This window comes from Rhipicephalus sanguineus, chromosome 2, assembly GCF_013339695.2.
Source record: "Rhipicephalus sanguineus isolate Rsan-2018 chromosome 2, BIME_Rsan_1.4, whole genome shotgun sequence".
NCBI lineage: Eukaryota > Metazoa > Arthropoda > Arachnida > Ixodida > Ixodidae > Rhipicephalus > Rhipicephalus sanguineus.
The window spans coordinates 192,644,226-192,669,050 of record NC_051177.1 but is presented as its reverse complement, the minus strand read 5'-3'; the positions used below and the strand labels follow the sequence as shown (position 1 = coordinate 192,669,050).

At 49.6% G+C, this 24,825-nt stretch overlaps 1 protein-coding gene across 1 annotated transcript; it reads right to left on the bottom strand.

Moving 5' to 3' along the window:
• Positions 1-7,132: 7,132 nt before the first annotated feature.
• On the bottom strand, positions 7,133-20,695 carry LOC119382118 (tigger transposable element-derived protein 4-like). Its single transcript, XM_037649850.1, has 2 exons — positions 19,803-20,695; positions 7,133-7,202 (listed from the first exon to the last, which is right to left on the bottom strand). Exons 1-2 carry the CDS (start codon positions 20,693-20,695, stop codon positions 7,133-7,135), a joined length of 963 nt encoding a protein of 320 aa, XP_037505778.1.
• Positions 20,696-24,825: the final 4,130 nt, after the last annotated feature.

The following is a 24,825-nucleotide window of genomic DNA, read 5'->3' as shown; positions in this document are numbered from 1 at the left end:
GCATGGTTATTTGTTGGCGGCTTCGTGTCATGTTGATTCGCAGCGACCAAGTATTTTGCTCGAAATTGTCGCACGTAGCAACGACCTTATTGCAGCATCATCATCGCTCATCATGATCGTTTTTACCTCGCTGCTCGCGCGGCTCATGCCAAGAGCTTGAGGTGCGGGCGAGAAATAAACGTGTTACGATTGGCCCCGCTTCATCTTTCACTTCAACTGATGTGGCGCCAACGACGGCACGGTCACTTCGGCCACCATCAGTCTCCCTCATTCGATAAACTCTGTCGTTGTTTATGCTGCTTTCCGAAACAAACATTGCGCTTCCATCACAAGAGCGTTCGCAAAGCTTTGTTTTTTTTTTTCATGGATACTCTGCAGTTTTGTTACTCTGCGTCCTAGATTGATCCTACCGAGTGGGCAAAGCGCTGCCGGGCCGCTAGGTGTATTTATGGTAATATACCACGTAACTCAGTTCACCCCTTAATTAATGGTCCTAGCAAATTAACACAGCAAATTACTGACCTCGCATTGCATTCCTCAAATTTGTGAATTGTAGATAGAGTTAATAAGGTTCATTAAAATCTTCCATCAATCTTGAGCCGCGTTAAAATGCCTTGCGTATGTTTGTTTTCTCTCCAACTCGATGCCACCAGGAACGTCACACAAGCTCATTGCACCTGCCGAGGTGGTATCTCAGGCCAGTGCAAGCATGCAGCGGCAGTGGTTACGAACGTCAACAAGGAAGACACGTCGACAAAGACGTCTGTCGAGAATGTATGGAAGAGGCCATCTGCCAAGCAGCTGGGAATGTACAAGGGAGTCTTGTTCTCCGAGATGTACCCTCCTAAACCCCCAGAACAGAAGCTGGTGAGGCAACCAACGCCCAGAGCCATCGACTCAAACTGCCTCTTGGGCATCATGCTCCACCAAGAGCAAGAAATAGCTGAAACGTGGCTCATTTGGACAAGGTGCTCGTACGGCTAGGACAGCCGAGCAATATTGTTATGATGAAAGATGTTTATTTGAAGATGGGCTGATGGGCAAAAGGGGCTGAATGGCTGCCGCCTGGCACCGATACACTCTCAAGACAAGCGCTCTTCGCCCTCCTCTTCTTTTCGTCCTGGCTGTCGCGTTAGCGTAGCAATATATTTGGAGCAGAAAGCATCCCAGTCGAAGAAGTAAGCAATGACTTTCTTCTCGAGGTCGTGGTCACTGAGGAAGAACACAACGACACCGCTAAGCAGACAATTCTGCAAAGTGGATGCCCGCAGTGGCATTGTGCGTGGGCTTTGAGAATTTCTGCCAGCTCCAAAGTTCACCGTATTAAGATACATCAAGCGGACTTCCGAGAGCCTGGCACAACAACTTGTTACGTCGCCATCTTTCAAGAGCGCTGCACGTGCATATGACATATCGAAGGAACCAGTTGCACGAAAAGAATACAAGTCCAAGATGAGCCGCAAGGTGATTCAAGTCGGACTTGCGATCAGCACTTCGCAGCCGTGGCTGTGCTGCAGTCCCGATGACTTGATTGATGAAGAAGAAGGAATCCGCTTGCTGGAGATCAAGGCCCCTTACAGGCGCGAGTCACAGCCTGTAGTTGACCGCAATATCAACGTCAACTATCCCCACTTCAATGGAAAAAAGCTGCAACTAGGAGGAAGTCAACCCTACTAAACGCAAGTTTAAATAAACATGTATGTACAGTAAAAGCTCGTTAATTCGGATTTCGCGGGACCGGAAAAGATATCCGAATTAACGAATGGACAGGAAAAACAACATTAAAATCAAGTTGGAGAAGCATACCTTTATTTGCTGAAGTATTTTGTAATGGTCGTCTGCGTTTTCGCACAGATTCTGGTTGACATTACAATTTTTTTTAACTCTTCCAAATGGCCAACAGCACGCAAACTGTCGGAAGTGCTCAGGCAAACGTCCTCTAATATCAAAAGCGCCTCCGAGACTTCCTGTGAGGTGCGATGAGGTCGTGGCTGCATCTCCTCGCATGACTCATCAGAATCATGGTCTTCCTGGGTGCCCGTGACATCATTAATAATTTCTTGATCGGTTAGGAGACCAGTCGTGGGGACACAATCACCAATCGTGGTGGTCCTGAAGCGTCACATCCACATCACTCTGCAAGAAGAGGCGGTGCCTCCATGACAACACAAGGGAAAATGGCGTCGGAGGTGCAGTGGAGCTATGGTGCCTAGAATTGGTAGGTGGCACCAACACCCGCATATTCAATGAGCGCGCGCGATCCTCTTTTTCAAGCGCCGCCGCGACAGCCACCATGGAGCTGCTATCGGCATAGTGATGCGGCCAAAGCGCGCACTCTGCGCTCTCTCGTCAGCTCGCTGGCATATCGCTGGTTTGCCCCTGAAAGCGTGTCTGGGCATGTGCAGTCTGCCGCGTCGTCTGAGCAGTAGCACTTTTTCGAAGTGGTTCCCGCGTTGATGTCTCGCTTATGGCAAAATCTATTTAGTTGCTCACACGACAGTGTGAGTGCCGAGCTTAGCGGGACAGATGAACTCCAGCACCACGAAAGCGAGGCAACGCCACTGCTTCGCTCCTGGCTGCACGAGCGGCTATGTGTCATCGAGGGAGCAAGGTCAGCGTGCCTCACTTTTCTCTGTTCCCAAAGACCCTGCCCTCTTTGAAGCTTGGCGACGAGCCGTACCTCGTGCCGACATGTCATTGAACGCGAAGTTGGCGCTATGTGAGCTTCATTTCAACAAACAGTTTATTGAGCGTTTTTACATGCATGTGATAAACGGCAAAACTGTTCAGATTCCGAGGGAAACCGGTGCTGAAATCTGACGCGGGGCCAACCATATTCCCAAATGTTCCTGCATATCTTTCAAAGAAAGTGACGAAGAAAAGGACGTCAAGACTATCTGCTTACGGCCTGCCACCGAAAATTCGGCGTCAGGAACCAAGCACATCTGCTTGCGAGGAGACAGCTGGCTTGTTCAGCAAGCACCTGTTTTGAATGTGCCCGCAATTCCTGATGTCCGCAAGTGTGGTCTTCCCAGCGCTTACTGGGCTCGACATCTAATTGCTGCAGGCAACAACGTCACGGTGTTTACAGTTTGCGCACTAGATGGTGACAAGTTGACTTTTGACAAGTATGTGCTAATGACATCAAATGAAAACAAACTTCAAGCTACAGTTTTTGTGCAAGCCACAAAAATAAAGACCCTTGACATTACCGACATCGAAATGGCAGAAGAGTTGCTTCATGACGTCGACTCTGTGACACCATGCAGAGGGTTTGGCAAAACTGGTGAATTTGGAGTAAATTTAAAGTATAAGGAGAAGACTTTTGGTGGCAGAACCTTCAGCCCATCTTGCCGTGGGGTTGCTCCAACGCCAGAAAAAGCCTGCCCACAATGCAAGCACCTCAGAAGACTGCTCCTGAATCGAGAGTGCTACAGGCAAAGAAAAGGGGAAAATGTGGCCCAGTCCCAAAAGCTTTCATACAGGCTTAAGCTGCGAACAGCGCAAGTGAAAAGGAGTTGCCTGAGTGTCCTGCAGGCTAAATCGCTCATCAAACAAATGAAAGAAAAGAATGCACGGAATGATGATTCTTCAGCATTTGAAGAAGCGGTGAAGGCCCTACCCATGAAGCAACAGCAACAAGTCAAGGCGTGCTTCGCAGCGGCTAAAACAAATTCACGAAAGGAATGAAGTATGAAAGTGAAAGGGCTCTACAGTGCCTGATTATATCCATGAAAAGCCCATGCCTCTATGAGCACATATGCAAAAACAACATCATGGCGTTGCCTTCTCGAACATCATTAAGTCGATACAGTAAAACCTCGTTAATTCGACCCCCGTTAATTCGGAAATTCGGTTAATTTGGACGCGCCGTCTGGTCCCGTCAAACATGTACATAACCCTATGGCACAAAGCTCCCGTTAATTCGGACGTATTTGGTCGCACTTCGGTGAATTCGGACAATTCGCGGAGCTCAGAGGCACGTAAGGCATATGAGATCGGGTGGCTCTAGGGGATGTTCAAATAGCACCGCAAGCGATGGCATATCCGATTAGCATGCGCCAATCCCAAAGGCCATGCTTGCATGTGCTGGAAGTGCCGAAAGACCGGAAATACGTCAAGGCCGCCATGTTTATTCTGTGGTGCGCGTTAAAAAAAAAAAAGGAAAAACATGGCGGCTGTGATGCGCTTGACACTACCTCTGCATAAGGTCTATGCTAGCAACCTGTACCAAGACCTCGCCCGTACTTTTTTCTTTGTACGTATTGCCCTGTCCGCCATTTCCGACGTTGTCGTTTGCTTGTGCGCTTGTGCGGTGGGTGACTGCGGAGTTGTGTAGTTTTTTTTTTTTCGTTGTCGTTTTTATCGTGCTTATCGCTTTACGTCAGGTGCGTGCACGAGGACGGCGGAACTTTTTTTGTGTGTGTTAGATTTTGTTCGTGTTTTTTTTTTTCGTTTATACTTTGTTTTTTCTTGACATCGTGCGTGTACCCGTCGCTTCGTTGCCGCGCCGCGGGAGCCGCGCCACCATGTGCTCTCGTGCCCCACCGAAGCGGTCGAAGTATGAGGCGAAGGATTTGACAGCGAAGGTAGAAATCTTGAAAGCTGTGAAGGCCGGGGTGCCTCGGCAGGTAATAATGAATAAATTCAACGTGAAGAGAAGCACGCTCAGCACGTACGTGAAGAATGAAGCGCAGATTCTTCAGGCGTACGACAGCGACAGGTTCGCTGACAACAGGAAGAGACTGACTGAGAACGGCAGCGCACCCGAAACTCGAAGAAGCGTTGTTAAGATGGATTGCCGATTCGCGCGCCGCACAGCTGCCTTTGAGTGGCCCCCTTATCTGTGCGCAGGCCGAAAAGTACGCGCTGAAGCTCAGCATCGAAGACTTTAAAGCATCGGAAGGCTGGATTGACCGTTTTAAGAAAAGACACAGTCTGGTCTTCCGAAACGTGTGCGGCGAGAAAGGGGCTGTGAATGAAGGCGTTGTCGAAGATTGGAGGGCCGGATTACCCGCGCGCCTAGCTGATTATGATCCCTGTGACATTTTCAACGCAGATGAGACTGCCCTCTTCTACAAAGCCCTGCCGGATAAAACCATCACGTTTAAAGGGGTATTCAGACGGGGGAGGAATGCTCGGGGGACACGGGGGGGTTGCGTATCACGTGACCGCGACGTCACGGATTAGCGAGTGGGCGTGACCCCCCCGCGCCTCCTCGGAGGAGACGGGGACGTTTTCCCCGAAAGGACAAACGATCCCCATGCGGTGGGGGATGTGGCGGAATTTCGGGCTCTTGTTTGGCCACACTGTTGCACTTGCTCCTGCAGAGAGCGGCAGTGGGTGTCCAGTCTGCAGCTGGATGGTCGTGTGCAGCTCGTCAAACGGGTGGTGCAAGCCACCAGAGTAGTCTAGTAACACTGGTCTCCCCCTCCGTTTGCCTCGTCCGTGTGAGTGGGGGGCATTTGTGGAGACTTCTCCTCGCGAGCTGACGTCACTAGGCTCCGCCTTTCCCCCCCGAGCATTTCTCCTCCGTCTGAATACCCCTTAAGGGGGACCCTTGCGTTGGCGGTAAACGAAGCAAGGACAGAATAACTGTTTTGCTGGCTGCCAACATGACTGGCACGGAGCGGCTACCGCTGTTGATAATCGGCAAAGCAGAAAAGCCAAGATGCTTCAAAAGCATTAAGAAGCTTCCCGTGGACTATCGCTCCAATCGAAAGGCGTGGATGACTTCAGAGATATTCCAGGCCTGGCTGCGGGAACTGGACCGCCGCTTTTCTGCAAAATCGCGCAAAGCGCTAATGGTTATAGATACACTCAAACCTCATTATAACAAAGTCGCATCTGCCACGAAAATAACTTCGTTATATCCGAAAATTCGTTATAGACGTTTATTTGTAACACTGTAGCTATTACAAGACTATTCTTCATTTACTTCGTTATAAGCGATAATTCGTTATATCCGTGTTCGTTATAACGAGGTTTGGGTGTAACTGCAGTGCGCACAACAATGTGTCGGGGCTGACAAACATACAGCTGCTCTTTCTACCTCCTAACGCAACGGCTTCTCTGCAGCCTCTGGATCAGGGAATTATCCAGCATGTAAAAAGCCGATACAGAAAACAAGTGCATGGGCGTATGTTGCTCTGTATGGAGGCAAAAAAAAAAATACAACGTGACTCTGCTCAGTGCAGTGCACATGTTGGCGCATGTGTGGAGCAACACGCCGCCCGCAGTAATTGCGAACTGCTTCCGACACAGCGGCTTTGTCCATGACGGTGATTCTTTGGAAGCCGGGGATATGGATGTTAACGAAAACGCCGAAGAAGATGACAGTCGCTTCGACAGACTCCTGCCTCCGGACGTCCCGTTGGACGAATACATCCAAATCGACCGTGACGTTGCCGTTGCCGGTCGCCTCAGCGACGATGAAATACTTAATGTACTCGGCGACGAAGACCCCGACTCTGATTGTGAAACTGCACCCTTCATGGATGCGTGTGAAGTGCCGCGCCGCACTGCTAAAGAAGCCGATGACGCCCTTAAAGTTTTGGAGGACATCTGTGTCGTTTCCCCCGACAGTATGCGCGGACTGCACTACCTACATGAACTCCGGAAAATTGTGCTTTCCGCGCAAATTTCTCGCGCGCAACAAACAACAATAACGAGTTATTTCACGAAGTAAAGGTATGTTGATATTTTAGGCATTTTTTTAATCATTATTGTCGAAACCTCGTTAATTCGACATTCGGTTAATTCGGACATTTTCTCCGGTCCCGTGAAATCCGAATTAACGGGGTTTTACTGTATCTCAAGCGTTACAGGAGTGGGTTCAGCCTGAGCGAAAAAATGTGTGCTGCTGTGGCCGAAAAAACAATCTATGGACTTGTTCCAGCACCATGGTGGGCTGTTAATTGATGAGATTAAGCTATCCGAACGCTTGAGCTTGGGACCCGATGGGACCATCGAAGGTTTTGTAGACCTTGCGAAGTTCACACCAGAGAGTGAGCGCTCCGTAGCACGTGACCATGGCCTTGTAGTATTGTTCGTGCCTTTTACAGGCACGTGGCACCAGATTATTGGTGTGTTCACATCACGCAGCAATGTGAAGTCCGAGATGTTAGGCAAACTAATCCTCGAAGCAGTAGTCATGAGCGAAAACGCCGGTCTGCACGTAGACTTTATCACCACTGATGGAGCTGCATGGAACAGAAGCATGTGGCACTCATTCAGCATACACGGCAGGAAAGAAAACACAGTTTGTAGAAGGCAGCACCCTACAGACCCAGAACGTTTTCTGCACTTCATCTTGGATTTACCACACCTTCTTAAATGTGTGAGGAAAACTTTTGTTCGAACGGGCGTGAAATTGTTCCCATACCGGCGCAACACCTTTTGGAATGGAGACAACAGCAGTGCACATCAGCGAGTCAAGGATGTGCACCGAAAAGAAAAGTATTTGGCTTCGCACACATCTTTCTGGCGCAGTGTATAAGGGAATCAAAGAAACTGACTTCGCTTATATAAAAAAAAAAAAAAGTTTACTTTGCTTTGCAAAATCTATGTTTGCTTTTGTTCTTACAGGTAATGAAAACGAAAATTGTTTGAACTGGGGAAGTTCATACTTGTATCGTCTAATATCTGGTAAGCAACACCTTCTTATTTCGTGAACGGTAGTGCGTGAGCGAGCGCTGTTACAGCGTACATGGAAGTGCGCATTCATTTGTTTGCCCAGCGCATTTTTCTGCTGAATCGAACTTTCACAGAAGAAACTTCTTACGTAAAACACTTTTGTTAACATGCACGCCAGAGTGTTTCATTTGTGATGATATAATGAATAGATTTTATAAGTATAATTGTTGCAGCCGGCTAAAGAACTGTATGATATATGCTGCATTGGTTTACCCACCTGTCAGGGTGGTTCCAGCAGCGGCGGGCCTGTTTTTGGTGTATATCGCCCATACTTGTCAAGAAGTGCTACAAATTTTTCACCAAGTTCCGAGATCTTTTTGCCATGTATATGAGGCTTAAGTGCAAGGACATCACGAAGCTACATTGAAGTGCTTGTGCCAAGCCAAGGTTAGGAAGAAGCGGAGTCAATTCAGGGTCACATTTTCATGGGACAAAGATAAATGAAACCAACACTTCAAATCTATTTGACTTCTTGCAGTTGGGCAGTGTTTTAAACGTATAAATAAAAAAAAGTGGTTGGATTTTTCCTACAGCTCAATGACAAATGCCCTGTCATCGCTGCCCATCCAAATCAAACTGATGGAGCATCAGTTTGCTTTCCTGTGTGTCATTGCATTAAATAGCCTGGAATAGACTACGTGAATTTGTCTAGAAGCAGGATCGGGAGCTTGTTGATGGAGTGAGGAGCATGCGTTCGGCTACAGAATGTATCGAAGGGACCCTCAAACATCTACTGGCTGCCATTGTGCCTGGAGTTCCCCAGTCATCACTGCTACTGCAGCCACCTCATCAGCCATGAGCATTACCACTTTTGTTCTCCTTTTAACTTGTCTTTGTTTCGTGTTTCTTTACTTGCACTTCACCTTTTTGGTGCAACAAGTGCAGCGTACAGTTCTTTTTAAATTGATACTCCACTTTTTTTGCGGCAGTGTGGGCATGTTTTCACAAGTTTCTTCGACACGTGATCGTCAGCCTTCTGAAATGATGCACAGAACACAAAGCATGTGGCGTCATTTCATGCGGCAGGCCTGTAAGTGTAGCCTTTCTCTCCAGTGAAACTGACACTGCAAGATTTCATGGCAGTGCTTGCTCTTCAGAAGTTGCTTTGACATGTGCTAGTCAGCTATCTGAAATGATATGCAGACCATGCTTGACTGTACACGAAAAGACTGTAGTTTCATGATGTCACTTGAAGTAGGAATGTATATGACACAATGTTTTTACATGTTGCACTAAAGGATGATATCCCGGTTTGCCACTCACAGGAGGTGCTTTTACATTGAGCAAAATAATCGCACTCTCTACTATCTGTGTCCTCTTTGAAACTACAGTTGACTTTTGCGTGGATCACGGCTACCAATCCTTTGTGGGCTGGAGCACAAATAATTTTTGCAAAGTTAGGTCCCCGAAAACCAAACACGTAATCTTTTGCAGACAAATTAAGGCAGTTACACTGCAACACGCATTTTACGTTGTAAAATGTTTTACATGTAACGTTGACACTGTATCTGTAAGAAAAACTTCGCTATTGCTAATCAGGAAAGCATGCCGTCGATTGCACATAGCAAGGTCCGCGTAACTGTGTTGCTTTGTGTCAACATGCATGGGTTGGAAAATGTACTGGCCCTTATGGTTGACAAAAGTGCGTCACCACAATGCATTCAAGGCAAACAAGAGCTCCAAGTGAGTTATGTGTCCAACTGCGAGGCTTGGACGACGAGAGAAGGGTTCACACAATTGCTGCAGTAGTGGGACGAGCGGCTGGGCAAGCAGAACTGGAAAATATGTATCATCCTGGACAACGCAGCCCACCACACTGCTGCTGTGCTCAAAAACACTGAGCTATGCTTATTGCCAATAAACCGCACTGCATTTGTGCAACCCCTGGACCAAGGGATTATCATGAGCTTCAAGTCGGGCTACCACAAGTGTGTGATTGACCGAATTCTGATCAATATGAGCATGAAGCGCAATACCACGATCGACTAGTATGTGGCGATTGAAATGCTATAGGTTACTTGGATGGCTGTACCTGCAAGCACGATCACCAATAGCTTCCGGCATGCCTCATTTGATGTCAGCAGTGACAGTTACAGAGAAGATCTTGGTGCTGCCACTAATGAGTGTGCTGCAGACATGGGCGTCGGCAGGGGGTGCAAAAGGGGCACTTGCCCCCACCCAAGATACACCAATGCTCACCCCTTCCTCCAGCAGCGATGCAACACAGGTTTGCACCACCCAAAACAAAGTCCTGCCGACTACCATGGCTGCAGGCGACCAAGCCCAAGCATTGTGAGACGCACTCTGTGACGCCGGCATTGTGCCTGAGTGCGACACCTGCATGCGCGTCAGTGCAGATGCTGGTGCATTGACGACCGAAGAGCTAACGGAGGTGAAAATTGTGCGCACGGTGACAAATGACAAATGTGACAAATGACAAATGTGTCAATGACAGCCTGGAGCCTAACGTTGGCAAACCTGACATACCGACGCCTGCATAAGCGGTGGATGCAGCAGACCTGCTGCACTGCTTCTTTGGCGCTCATTGCATTCACACCATTGCAAAGTTTGAAGAGAGAGAGACCAGAAAGAGTCTATGCAGACATCCAGCCATGCTCACCCTAGGGTAATAAAGCAACTGGACCAGAGCACCTTGTCTGCCACTGCTCCAGTTCCTACGAGAAAGAAAAAAAGAGGAGGTATATGGCAGACAGTGTGAAATGCTGCTCAACAAGACAGAGCACTATAGGTGCAAAAAAGTCACAGTTTCACCGCAAGGGCGAAGCAATGAATGCGATAGCAAGAAATTGGAACGTTATACGAAGTGAGGCTGGCACCTAACTGTTTTGTATCTGATCTCTCGTAACTACAAAACGCTGGTGTAAGAGAATACGGCTGCTCCAGGGAAAGATGCTCTCCGAAAAGAAGGGTATACGAGCCGCCCGCTGTGATGGCTGTCGAGATTAGCCCCGAGAACGAACATTGGCGGCGCGGCGGTCGCGGTGATGTGATGTGACGGCAAGGACTTGCTTGCTCTGCAGCCGAGGATCGCCTTTTTCTGCGCCCGCCGCGTACCCGCTCTTTCGCGATACGGTGGTGATTACTGCTCATTCTTGCGATGCAAATCACCAAGAGTGAAGGTAGAAGTTTACACTACTAGCGAAAATTTAGTAAGCTGTAGAAAGTTTGCATAATATAGCTTATAATGGGCTAATTCCCGCCCGAACGGAAGCTTCACCGTGAAAATGGTGATGCACGAGAGCAAGACATTCGTTGTTTTCACCGCGTACTCCAAGACATCGGTGCTAATAAAATTTACGCTAATGGTTCTAACTTCATTACAACGTAGCGTAGACTCCACGGTTAGAACATGCGTCCCGAAGATTACACATTAGATTAAAACGTTTTCAATTCACTAAATACATTGCGGCTTATAGTACAAGTTATGTATGCCTTTGCAGATTATCTAGGTGATTTGACAGAATTGCGCTTGCTGCTACAGAAGACTTTAGATGAATCTGTCTATCGTGAAGAATCACTTAATACATCCGGGAAATTAAACCAAATAATACTGCCACGCGCACAATGGTTTCGGAAATTCTGAGGTGTTAGTATCCTTGGATTATGTAAACATTTCTTCTCAACACCCGTCTGGGATTATGTGGCCGTATACCCTGATTTGCATGAACTGCTGGTCCGATCAACCGCCGGGTCACGAGCGGTAATGTTAAATTCTCGTGGGAGCACTGTTGATAACAATCGTCTGCAAAACAAACGTCTGACAGTCGAAATGAGCGTTTTGAACTGTTTCGATGGCACTCTCAGCGACGTGGCCCAAGTATTATTTGAACGTCCTTCGCCTTAATGAGTCAATTAATGGTCTCGCACGTCATATCCACATAAAGGTTCATGGTGCTCAGGGGTATATCAAATGCAAAAAGAAATAATTTATGAGCTGGCTATCTAAACTAGTACTTATACAAGTGTAATGGCGCAGTTGCTACGATGCTGCATGAAGACACAATCTGACAGCAATAAGGAGTTTCCGCAATTAACCTCAACTATTTTATGTTCTGAAATGAAGCCCCAAAATTATTGCGCGAAAAACATGAAACTAAGCAACATGATGAGTGAGTGAGTACACAAGAAAAACAAACACAACAACTGCGGCAGTATTCTCGGGCGAGCGCTTTCGAGACAATACTGCATGCGCTTTCGTAATCGTGCGCGGGGCTCGGCACACCGTCAAGAACACTGTCCGTCGATCGCGGATGCGTCCGATGCAAATAACACTTGTGGAGGCGAAGCCATCATATTTTTTAAAGGAATCGCCCGTGAACAACGCAACCTAATAATGTGAATAAGGTGTCTTGCGTGTCTAGACCACGACATGATTTTGAGACACGCTGCAGATTAATTTTGACCACCTCGAATATTTTAACGTGCTCCTGTATCTAAGCGGAGGAATGTTGCTTTTCACACCCGTGGGAATGCGGCTGCTGTGGTTGGGAATCAGACCCATCCCCGAAGTTAGCAGCGCGACACAACAACAAACCTGATCGCCCCTTTCAAAGTGTGCACGACGATGCGTGGGCACTGTTGGGTCCTGTGAAGAAAAAATGCATATAACTTCTTCCCGTTTTACTAGGAACATTATCGATGCTGTTTTCGTCATTCATCTGAAGCTTGAGACAGGCAAAAAGCGAACGTAAACAGCGAAACAGCGCACGAAGCAAGCGCGCGATATGCCGACCCGTCACAGCGGGCGTCGAAGAGTCCTTGCCGTGACGTCATTCACGCCTCCCGCCAGGCGGCGCCACCCCCACTTCTCGGGGCTAATAGCGCGCGCGCCAGCGATCGCGACGTTGCTCCTCGCGTGACACCCCCCCCCCCCCCCCACCCTCGCGTCTTTTTACGCTCGTTAAAAACGGACAGGTCGTTTCCTGTCTGCTTCGACGGCAGGCCTCCCGAGTGGGGACATGTTATTGCATGTACCCTCCGAGTGACGGAAATGGGCCGGCTCGCTTTATCTCTGTTTGGGCCGCGTTCATCGCCCCCACTCGCGTGCTTTTTAGCCGCGATAGAACATACTGTTACGAGGCATTGTGGATGAGCACGCCGTTGGAGACGAAGAGACGAGGAAGAAGCGGGAATGCCGCGCGAGATGCTGGCAGCCATTCGGTGGCACAGTTGCTTGTAAATATTGTAAATATACTTGCTGCTGTCTCTCTCGTGTATTCGTCATCCCCGTGACAATTTGGTGGAGGTGCGGGGTAGAAGAACCGCTGTACAACGGAGCTCCGCAGTGGTCGTCGACTCGGAGTTTCCAGGATGGAAGACGAGACCGATGCTATGACTACTCCTGCATCGGCCACGACAGTGCATGCACCGGCCCCGGCAACGCCTGCACCGGCCACAACGCCGCCAACGTACGTGTTGACGCATCCGAAAAGCCCTGGGACGTTCTGCGGTACGGATGAAGTCGACGTCGAAGATTGGATTGCTGACTATGAGCGTACCAGTGCTCTCAATCGTTATGACCCGACTCTCATGCTGGCCAACGTGCTCTTCTACCTAAAAGGCACGGCAAAGGTATGGTACGAGAACCATGAGGAGGAGATCGGAAGTTGGGACACATTTAAGCGAAAACTGTGCGACTTGTTTGGAAAGCCCATGGGTCGAAAGGCAGCCGCAAAGAAAGAGCTATCCACCCGTGCTCAGACGTCCACTGAACCCTACATATCGTACATTCAGGACGTGCTGGCTCTTTGTCGTAAAGTCGACAGCGACATGTCGGAGTCGGACAAGGTTGGCCACGTGCTGAAGGGTATCGCGGACGACGCGTTCAATCTATTACTGTGCCGTAATTGTGCGACCGTCGACGAAATTATTGAGGAATGCCGGCGTTTTGAACAGGCCAAAAGCCGACGTATTGCAAAGCCATTTTCTCGGCTGCCAAACACAGCTGCGACGTCTTCATGCGAAGATGGACTGACCTCTCGTCTGCAGTCGTCACCGGCATCCGACATTACACGAATCATCCGTCGGGAAATCGAAGCAATTGCACCTGCTCTTCCCAACAACGGTCACGTTGATTCGCACCTGCCCTCAGTTGCCCTCGTCCAGTCAATTGTGCGGGAGGAACTCGGCAATTTGGGCTTCGCTGTCTGCGCCGTTGCTCAGTCCCGGACATCTGACGTTCGCCCAAGGTCGCCGCCTCGCCCCAGGTCGCCGCCCCAGGAACAACGGTTTTCTCCACGGTCTCGTAATCCGGCTGAATGGCGAACTGCAGATGATCGGCCGATCTGCTTCAACTGCCGCCGGATAGGTCACGTCGCACGACATTGCAACAACCGTTGGTCTTCGCCTTTAAGAACCCGGTATGCCACTGCTAGCCCCGTCGACAGCTACCGCCGTTCCCAGCCTCCTGAGCCGTACCCCGATAACTACCGCCGTTCCCAGCCTTTCGAGCCATACAACGCCGATGCCACTGCTACGCCACACAGCCGCTCGCCGTCGCCCCGAGGTCACCAGTCCCGTTTGCCGCCAGCGCGTCGCCCGTCGTCTCCGTCTCCTCTACGACGACGTCCGACCTCGCCGCTCAATCTTCGACAGGGAAACTAAGAGATGCAGCTCTTAGAGGTGATGCTGCATCTTCTAATTCCACCTCAAATCCTCTTCTTGTAATGCCGACACGACGAAATTTGATCGACGTTGACGTTGACGGCCTGACTGTTTCCGCACTTGTTGATACTGGGGCACATATTTCCGTGATGAGTGCTCGACTTCGTCGCCGGCTGAAGAAAGTGCTTACTCCGGCTGCTCCTGGTATGATTCGTGTCGCCGACGGAAGAAGTCCTGCCGTTATAGGAATGTGCACAGCACGCATCACGATCGCCGATCACCACACATCTGTTTTGTTTGCTGTTCTTGAGCAGTGCCCAAATGACGTCATTCTCGGATTGGATTTCTTGTCTACTCACGCCGCCCTCATTGACTGTGCAACCGGCGTTCTTCAACTTGAACTGCCTCGGCTTGCTGATGGCACAGCATCACCGCCAAACCACTTGTGCTCTGTGGATTATGTTCGGCTGTCACCGCAAGCCGCCACGTATGTGGCCTTGACGACATCACCACCTCTTCCCGACGGCGACTACATAGTGTCCCCATTAGTTGACGTGCTGTTGGCCCGGAATGTTGCTGTGCCGCATACCCTCGTGAATGTTGTCGACAACTACGTACAGCTCCCTCTCCTCAACTTCAGTAACGCGACCCAAGTTCTTCCGCAAGGCATTTCGTTGGCCAACATATCAGCACTTGATGCGTGTAACATCGTGGCATTAGACGCAGGAGAGTGCTCGTCCGGTGTTGCAGCCAGCTCAGCAAGCGCACCCCCCGACGAAATCGCGAAAATGATTGCGCCTGATCTTCTACCGCGTCAAGCTGCGCAACTTCGCCATGTTTTAACGACCTATAAGGATATCTTCGATTTCGATGAGCGCCCTTTAGGTCAAACGTCATTCGTACGGCATCAAATACATACCGGCGATGCTAGTCCTGTCAGACGGCGGCCATATCGTGTATCCCATTCCGAACGCCAGGTCATACAACGAGAAGTCGATAAGATGCTCTCAAAAGGCGTCATTGAGGCCTCCTCAAGTCCATGGGCGTCACCTGTCGTCTTGGTCAAAAAGAAGGATGGCAGCTGGAGATTTTGCGTCGACTATCGTGCCTTGAACAAGATAACCCGCAAAGACGTATACCCGCTGCCACGAATCGACGACGCGCTTGACTGTCTTCATGGTGCGAGATACTTCTCATCCATAGACCTGCGCTCGGGTTACTGGCAGATTTCTGTCGACGACTTAGACCGAGAAAAAACTGCCTTCGTCACACCGGACGGCCTCTATCAGTTCAAGGTTATGCCTTTTGGGCTGTGCAATGCCCCGGCGACGTTCGAACGCATGATGGACTCTCTCCTCCGTGGCTATAAATGGTCCATCTGTCTCTGCTACCTCGACGATGTCATTGTCTTTTCCCCAACGTTTGAGAGTCATCTAACTCGTTTGTCGACCATTCTTGCTGTTTTTCGTCGAGCGGGACTCCAGCTGAACTCCAAAAAGTGCAATTTCGGCCGGCAACAAATCACTGTGCTTGGTCATCTTGTAAGTGCTACTGGTGTACAACCTGACCCTGACAAGATTAGCGCCGTCAAGCACTTCCCTCTGCCTTCTTCTACTAAAGATGTTCGGAGCTTTGTTGGCTTATGCTCATACTTCCGACGCTTTATACGCAATTTCGCCACCATTGCCCGACCGCTCACTGACCTTCTAAAGAAAGACGTCCCCTTCTCGTGGGGCCAGGACCAGGCGGCTGCATTCTCGACGCTGATCAACCTGCTCACTTCACCACCAATACTGGCCCACTTTGACCCGTCCGCGACTACGGAGGTTCGCACAGATGCCAGTGGGCATGGAATCGGCGCCGTCCTCGCCCAACACCAGGGGGGCCAAACACGTGTGATTGCATACGCCAGCCGCCTTCTCTCCACATCTGAGCGGAACTATTCGATCACGGAGCGCGAATGTCTTGCGTTGGTCTGGGCTGTCGCAAAATTTCGCCCCTACTTGTATGGCCGTGAGTTCTCGGTTATTACCGACCACCACGCTCTCTGTTGGCTGTCATCACTCAAGGACCCAACTGGTCGCCTTGGTCGCTGGGCTCTACGTCTCCAGGAGTATGCCTTCAACGTAATTTACAAATCGGGCAGGCTGCACCAAGACGCCGATTGTCTCTCGCGTCATCCGGTGGACCCTGCTAGCCTCGCTGACCATGACAATGATTCTTGTGTACTCGCCATATCTGATTTGTGCGACATCGGCGCAGAACAGCGTCGGGATGCAAGCCTCAAGATGGTCATCCACCAAGTCTCCTCGGGACGTTCCGACCCTTCTCTCCGCCAGTATGTCCTACGCAATGACATTCTGTATCGCCGCAGCATGAAGCCTGATGGTCCAGAACTTTTGTTAGTTATTCCCCGACACCTGCGTGCAACCATTCTTCAACATCTCCATGATGCTCCGACTGCGGGACACCTGGGCATTTCACGCACCTATGACCGCGTGCGGCAGCGGTTCTTTTGGCCTGGCCTTTATCGTTCTGTGCGCCGATATGTCGCTGCTTGCGACCACTGTCAGCGGCGCAAACGTCCTGCTCTTCCTCAGGCTGGCCTGCTTAAACCTATTGACATTCCATCCGAACCATTCTTCCGCGTCGGTCTCGACTTGCTCGGACCTTTTCCTACGTCCGTGTCAGGTAACAAATGGATTGCTGTCGCAACTGACTATGCGACCAGGTATGCCATAACACGTGCCTTGCCAACTAGCTGCGCTACAGTCGCGGACTTTCTGCTCAATGACGTCATTCTTCGACACGGTGCTCCGCGCCAGCTTCTTACGGATCGGGGCCGCTGCTTCCTCGCAAGAGTCATCGACGAAATACTCCGTAGCTGCTCTACCGAACATCAACTTACTACAGCCTACCATCCGCAGACTAACGGTCTTACCGAGCGCCTCAACCGTACTCTCACGGATATGTTGTCAATGTACGTCTCTGCTGACCACCGTGATTGGGACGCAACCCTACCCTATGTTACTTTTGCCTATAATTCGTCGAGGCATGACACCGCCGGCTATTCGCCGTTCTTTCTTCTGTACGGCCGCCATCCTACGTTGCCCTTCGAAACGCTCCTCCCTTCTGATACCATCGTACCAAGCGTGTATGCTCAGGATGTCGCTTCTTGCGCCCGCAAGGCTCGCCGAGTCGCCCACGCCAGGCTCTGTGATTCCCAGGTCTCGCAAAAAGCGCGCTACGATAACCGGCACCGCGACGTCGACTACCCGCCCGAATCTCTTGTCCTACTCTGGACGCCGTATCGACGCGAAGGCTTGTGCGAGAAGCTTCTCCCTCGATACACAGGGCCCTACAAAGTTCTCCGCAAGGTCACTGACGTTGACTACCTCATCACTCCCGTCCATCCGCTCTCGTCTTCTCCTACACCACCTACTGATGTCGTTCATGTGTCGCGCCTCAAACGCTACTACACTCCCAGTGCTGAATGACAGGAGGCGCCGTGACGGCGCTCCGTCCGCCGGGGGTGATGTTACGAGGCATTGTGGATGAGCACGCCGTTGGAGACGAAGAGACGAGGAAGAAGCGGGAATGCCGCGCGAGATGCTGGCAGCCATTCGGTGGCACAGTTGCTTGTAAATATTGTAAATATACTTGCTGCTGTCTCTCTCGTGTATTCGTCATCCCCGTGACAATACGATGCGTGGTTAGGATCAATTTGGACTTCATACGGGAGGGACATGACGGTGATGGAAAAAACCCGTCAAGACTGTCCATATAATTGCTATCGCAATAAAATGATGTCTCCCATCAGCTGAACACCTTGCTACTGCTCATGATTTTCACGAGTAGGCCACTCCAAAGCCGTACTTGAGGACCTATGTTTGTCACTCGGCAAAGTTCAGGATACTAAGTTCCTCATGACATCAAGATTCAATACCCACACCCCTGTCACACTGGATATTTTAATGCCATTCACGTAGAACGACACTAGCATGTAACAGCTTTTGGCTGCTACACAGCCATATTTAATCTCACTGAAACCAAATGACTTCTGCAACAGAATGAGTTTGAGAAAGTCATTTGACTTCACACTTGAACGAAATATATACTCTCTATAACAGAGACATCTAGAGCATAGTTGAGATAACATCTAGAGCATTCATGCAAATATGTTAAATACTGAGAGTCTTAAGGCATCTCTCATATTACCAAGGACAGTTGTACAGCAGGCTGTAACGAAACGCTTTTACTCTCCACCTCAGCAGTGTCTGCCTTCAAGTGGTTTACTAGTCGGCCATAGGCTAATTGGTGAGCACGTGTTTCAGCAACAATGGCACCAGCAGCACGAGTGAACTGCATAAAGGCGGAAACGTTTTCTCTGATAAAGCTAAGGGAAAACGAAACAGCAAGGTGTACACCACAATTGTGGAGAAGTCGCCTAAACTAGTGTGTGATTGCGAAAACGTTCAGGAAAGCGAAGACAAGAAGAATTGAAAACCTGAGGAATCAGCACAGGCAAGTGCAATATACTTATTTTTTCCGGTGTTGTGCATATTCGTGAATTTTAACAACCTCAAGGAAATATATTGCGTGCAGAACCACTGCAAGCTGTTTTCTAGCATGGACGCATGCGAGATTCCATTTTAAAAGTTCACAAATGTGGGACACTGTTTATTGTGCATCGTGGCACTGCAAACTGAGCCATGGGTCCCTAACTTCACACTGCAGGAAATTTCAACAGACATGACACGGCTCTTTTGTTAAAATGCTGTCCATATTTTCAGCAAACGTGGTTCATTTTATTTTATCATGCCGATTCAAACTGCTGCTGAGAGTAACACCAAGACCTTATGCCCCAGTCACACATATCGCTTTTTTATCGAGTCATTGATATGCAAAGTGCTCTGTGTGACTCTGGTACAGTTGACGTCCGATTTCCCGGACGCTCAAGGGATCGCGAAAATGTCCGGAAAATCGAGCAGTCTGGAAAAACGAATGCACGTGAAAACGCACCTTTTTGGTAGGTACTTTTTGCTGACGGAGAGGGTCACGGCCAGAGTACAAGATTCCCATTGCAATTCAGCCAATGCATCGTTTAGGTGGCTCTGAAAAGAGCCGTATATATATAAAAAAAAATACGACGTGGCCGGCGCTACCTCATAGGTCAGCACTTGGGCGCAAAGAAGTCGCTTATTTTCTTTTGCACGGTCCGCTTGCCCGCGATCATGTCTGCCTCAATTTCAGTCAACGTCATGTTGCCACTGTACACCGATGACAGTGTCATCAGTGCTCGCGTCAACTCCGAGCTCGTTGGCTGTGTAGGAGCTGGCTCTTCGTTCTCGGTGTCGTCGGAATCCTCCGTAACTTGATGAATGATTTCGTCATCGGTCAACTTCGCACATAGCTTGAGGTCAGCGTCAGCGGCAGCGCGCAGATCGTCGAAGGCAACATCCGCGGATGGCAGTTCGTCACACAAGCTGTCCACTTGGGGCGAGACGGCCGTCTCGGCGTCGAGTGTGAAGCCCGCGTGGCGAAAACAGTTCCGCAGAGTCTCTTGCGTAACCGCCTTCCACGATTCTGCTAGCATGCCGACGGCAGACCTGAGGTCAACAGCGTAGCTTTTCCCGCTGTCGTAGCAGAGCACCATGCGGCTGAGCACACGTGATTTGTAATGATGCTTCAAGTTACGAATCACGCCTTGGTCCATCGGCTGCAGGATTGCTGTGGTGTTCGGCGGCAGAAATTCAATCTGTACAGCCTTTAGGTCCTTGATGTGGCCATGCACAGCGCAGTTATCCACAAACAGCAGAACTCTTCGATTTTGCTGCTCGAACCTTCTGTCCAGCTTGCGCACATACGCTTCGAACAGCTGCTGCGTTACCCATGCCTTCTTGTTAGCTTCGTAGAGGACAGGCAGAGTTACTGCCCCCTCGAAACATCTTGGATGCTTCGACTTGACTATTACTAGTAACAGAAGCTTCTCGCTGCCTGACATGTTGCTGCCAACGAGGACAGTGAGCCACTCCTTGCTGTGCTTGCCGCCGTGGCAGGGGTCACCAGCAAATGCAAGCGTTTTCTCTGGCAGCAGTTTGTAAAACAGTCCAGTTTCGTCGCAGTTGAAAATATCATTAGGTGGAAACTGCTGAAGCAAGAACTGCAGCTTTCCATCCCAATATTCGGCGACAACGGAATCGTCGACGGCGCCGCTTTCTCCGCACATCTTCTTGAACTTCAAGTCATTGCGGCTCTTGAAATTGCGAAGCCATCTATCGATGAACTTGAAGTCCTTCACGTTCATCTGAAGCACGAAAACCTCCGCCTTCTGCTTCAGGATGTCGCCTGACACCGGGATTTTCTTAGCGATCATGGCACTGAGCCACACGAGGAGCGCTTCCTCGAGCTGCGCGTAAACACCTTGACTCGCATTCTTTTTTCCAGCCCTGGTTGATTTGGCAGCCACTTCCAAGATCTTCGCCTTGTTTCTGATGAAGTCCGAAACAGTTTGCTTTGAAATTCCAAACTCCCTCCCCGGGACAGAGCAGGGGCACCTCTGTCTGCGACCGACCGCTTTGGACTTGTTCAATGGCGGCGGCTTTCTTCTCCATCGTGAGCCTACGAGGGGGCTTTGTGCGCTTCGAAGGCGCGGACAAAGACGAAGGAGCAGTCGGTGCCATCGCTGTAAATGGCGAATCCGCTCGACGAAAAGCGCAGCACGAAACAGCTAGGAACTCGGTGGATGCTGAAGGTCGGGAAACGTGATCACTGAAGATAGCGCGCAGCAGCAAACGATCAACCACAGACACGACCGCAGAGCCGGCAGAGCTGACAAAACAACACGTGAACTAGAGATGGGTCGCTCAGGAGCGAGCCGACTCTTTTGAGCGGCTCTTTTTAAAGAGCGGTGGTGGTGGTAGTGGTTCGTAGGGAAAAGGAAGAAGGCACCTAATTTCTGCAGCCCAATAGGGAGCACGGCGCAGTGCCTAAAAAAAACAGCGGGTGATCCGCGGCTCAGTAAAAGTGAGCGGCGGTTCTTTGGGAAAGGGGGAAAGCCGGTTCTCACTCGTTCAGTGAGCCGTGCTGAACCAATCTGCTCAGATGCTCAGAGAGCAGGGGTACATGAGCTGGGTTAAAGGGACACTAAAGAGCAAAACGATTTTTCTCGCATTAGTAAAGTAGTCTTCCACGATACCAAAAACACCAAGCTTTCTGCGCGAAGACGCTTAATAAGCGAGAAAATGCGCAAAAAGAAAATACAGGTGGCGACGCCACCTTGGAATTCCCGCATCATTTGCCGTGACGTCACATATTTTTGACGGCGCCTGCTTGGGTCTACGTAGTTCCTAATCGGTTAAATCAAAGTACCTTGTCCTCTGAGGGGGCCAGAGACTTGACATAACGAGTTTGTGGAAATTTCGTCGAGTCAGTGGCGCCAAATACGTTAAATGCTCTTTGAAGTCTTTTACGTCACGAATTACAATGTTCGGCACGAAATTTAAAAATGAAACTTTGAACTTGGTTTGCTCCACTAATAATAAACCTATGGTGGTGAAATAAACTACACAAGAGTTCTCTGAGCACACTTTATCAATCTAAACCAATTCATTGTTTCTCTTTAGTGTCCCTTTAAGGTGGCGGTACAGTAGTGCATTGTCGGTAGCCGGTTCTCTCTCGCTCAGTGAGCCGTGTTGAAGCAACGCCACTAGGTGTTGTTCGTTGAACCGGTCGAGCCGCTTCGTTCGAGTTCGCGTTTCTTGAGAGAGGTATGCTACGCTGGCTTTCACGCCATCTATTGGGGATGACAGAAAGCAACTGCCTTTTCGTCCTTGCTCACAACAGTCGCAGCCATGGTCGCAGCCAACAACATTGGAGAAGGGACAATCAACGTAGTCGCAGCATCCTCGCCTTCGGCTTCCTACGCGGGTGCCCACCGGCCGCTTCATGTTGTTATCCAGAGGCGTGCACGGAAGTTTCGTCATTAATTTCACTTTTGTTTACTGGCCAACGAGTGTTGGCCGCTGCGGGCAGACTTGCGCTACTTGCTCGCTGTGTGTAAAGCCTTGGCTTCAGCTGTGTGCGGTGCACGTGGCAGTTCATCGTGAGCTGGTGCAACTCGTCGAAGACCAACATATGAACGTAGTTTATGTCTTGGTTTTAATGTACCGTAAAATCCTGAGCAAGTACCCCCCTACGGTGAAGGATAATCCGACAAGATTCGGAGGGGAGTAGGGGGCCCTTGCTCGGTCATGGATTAAAGTTCAAGACGGCAGCGGAAGAGCCGATAAAAATGAAGAATGCACACCGGCGCTGCTAATGCAATGCTTTATTAAATACGCATGCATTCAATGTTTTCATTCGCCCTTGTTGGTTAAATAAAAACAATCAATGAAACAGGGAAAATGGTGGCAGGGTAGAAGAGGCCGCATATTTGTAATCTCACGAAGAAGGGAGGGGGGGCGCTTGCTCGGGATTTTATGGTAGTCACGAAAATGTCACTCATAAAATCCACTCCAGTGCATTACTGAGCGTGCATTATTAGCACGTCAATAAAACGAATAATATGCTGGGCTGAAACAGGACTTCATTTCATTTCGTCCTGGCGCATGATGACAAATTATCATGGCATGATCGCACTACGTTGAGTTTCGATCTGTTTGAATGGGCCACACAGATATTTTTCGACGTCTTTGTTTCTTTCAATGGGTAAAAGGACGTCTTCCAGGACGGCGTCCACTCACAGTGACACACGACAAAATTAATGGCTTGATTTAAGACAAGTACCGACACAAGACAGTGACCTAAGCATGCAAGTACTGCTTTCCGGATAGTTCCTTTCCTAGAAAGCAGATCCCGTATCTACTTTTCAAACGTAATGGGCGTTCTCTCACACACAGCATGGACTCAGTGCACCTGTTTAAAGATTACCGCTGCAGTGCACCTGTGCACTTGGGGCCGTAACATGCGGAGCTGTTGTAAATATCAGTGATGCTGCAAAAGCGCCCTTTCCAGCAACGACGCCACCAGCTCTACTCCCGCGCAGCAGTACAGGAAAGAGGCGCTTCTTTTTTTTTCCTTTAATAAAGAAAATCTAAGACAATACAACGGTTCCCCGTAATATTTTCTTACACCTCAGGAATCTCTTTTACTCTTTAGCAGTAATGCAATTACTCGAAAAGTGAAGGGGTTTCGGAGTAACAAAAGGGGTGTTTACTGCTGCAACAGGGACGAACAAGGGACCACAACAGCGCCGACTTAGAACTGATCTTATTTTTAGACATTCCTGCCAGGTGTGTTTTCGAACTTGCGGCTGGTCAAAATTTTTCGTTAAGATGCCGCAGCGCGAAGGGGACAAGGCATTTTGCAGGACTAGAGAAAAAGGAAGAGACACAAGGAACGCGAAACGGTACTTAGAGAAAGGGCCCCTAATTGCCCACCGTCCATGCTAGCGTCTTTCAACTTGGAAAGCAAATGCGCTACTCTACGACCTAAAGGTAGCATATACAGTGATTCTAGACTAGATTAGCGATGACTTCTAATGCATGGACATTCTCAACATGCCAAGAGGGCTGCTTCCACAATGACGCAGGTGCGGTTCCGGGTGGGAGAAAATCAAATTGGTCATAGCAAACCCAGGGGTACAGCAGCATGCGCTACAATGTATGCCCGGGAAACCCTCCTTCTTTTTCTGCGGATTATTTTAGCTACTGAGATTAGTAATCTGTCGCGATACAGGCGAGTAACGTGTACTGGTGCTGGCGCCTACTCTGTTGCACCATGACTATTTTTGATACATTGGAGAAGCAAGCCCGAACAATAACCCTTTTGACAAGTTTACTGTGTGAAGACGACAACGCTAGCATTGCTTGTACGAGCGTGGTTCATATGCCCAGCAAGCATTACCACCGGGATTCTGTCGGAATTCCAGTGTGAAATATCACGTGTTATGACCAGGGGGGATAGACATTCTTCAAATATTCCGACCACTTGTGATAATCCAGAACGCAGCCCCGAGGCGCCACACTGTAAGACTACCGAGAAATCGTCCACATACAGTCGCCGACCGTTTATTCGGACGCCGAAAATTCGGACATACTCGCGGCACCGCCACTCGTCCCATTGAAGCAATGTAAACTCGCGACTGAAAATACGGACGCCCCACAGTGCGCCGTTCGATTTTTCGGACTCCGACCAATAGATCGGGTGCGATGGCGTACGCCATGACGGGCTGTCAGCGATGTTTACAATATGTTTTCTAGATTGCCAACACTGAAATGTTAATAAACTTGCTATCGATGGATGGCGTGCCAGCGTCAAAATTCACGCAAAAAAATTGCTGATCTCGAAGGCTATGTTCGTTGGCTACACGTAATGGTTGCCTTTTAGCCAGTCAGGTATCCATTGAACGTCTACTGCGGCCAAGCCAAGCCACGCTTGGAGTCGACTCGCTGTGGCGTTTGGTTTGAGGATTCGGGGTTCGAGGTTTAGTGGGTTGCGTGTTAG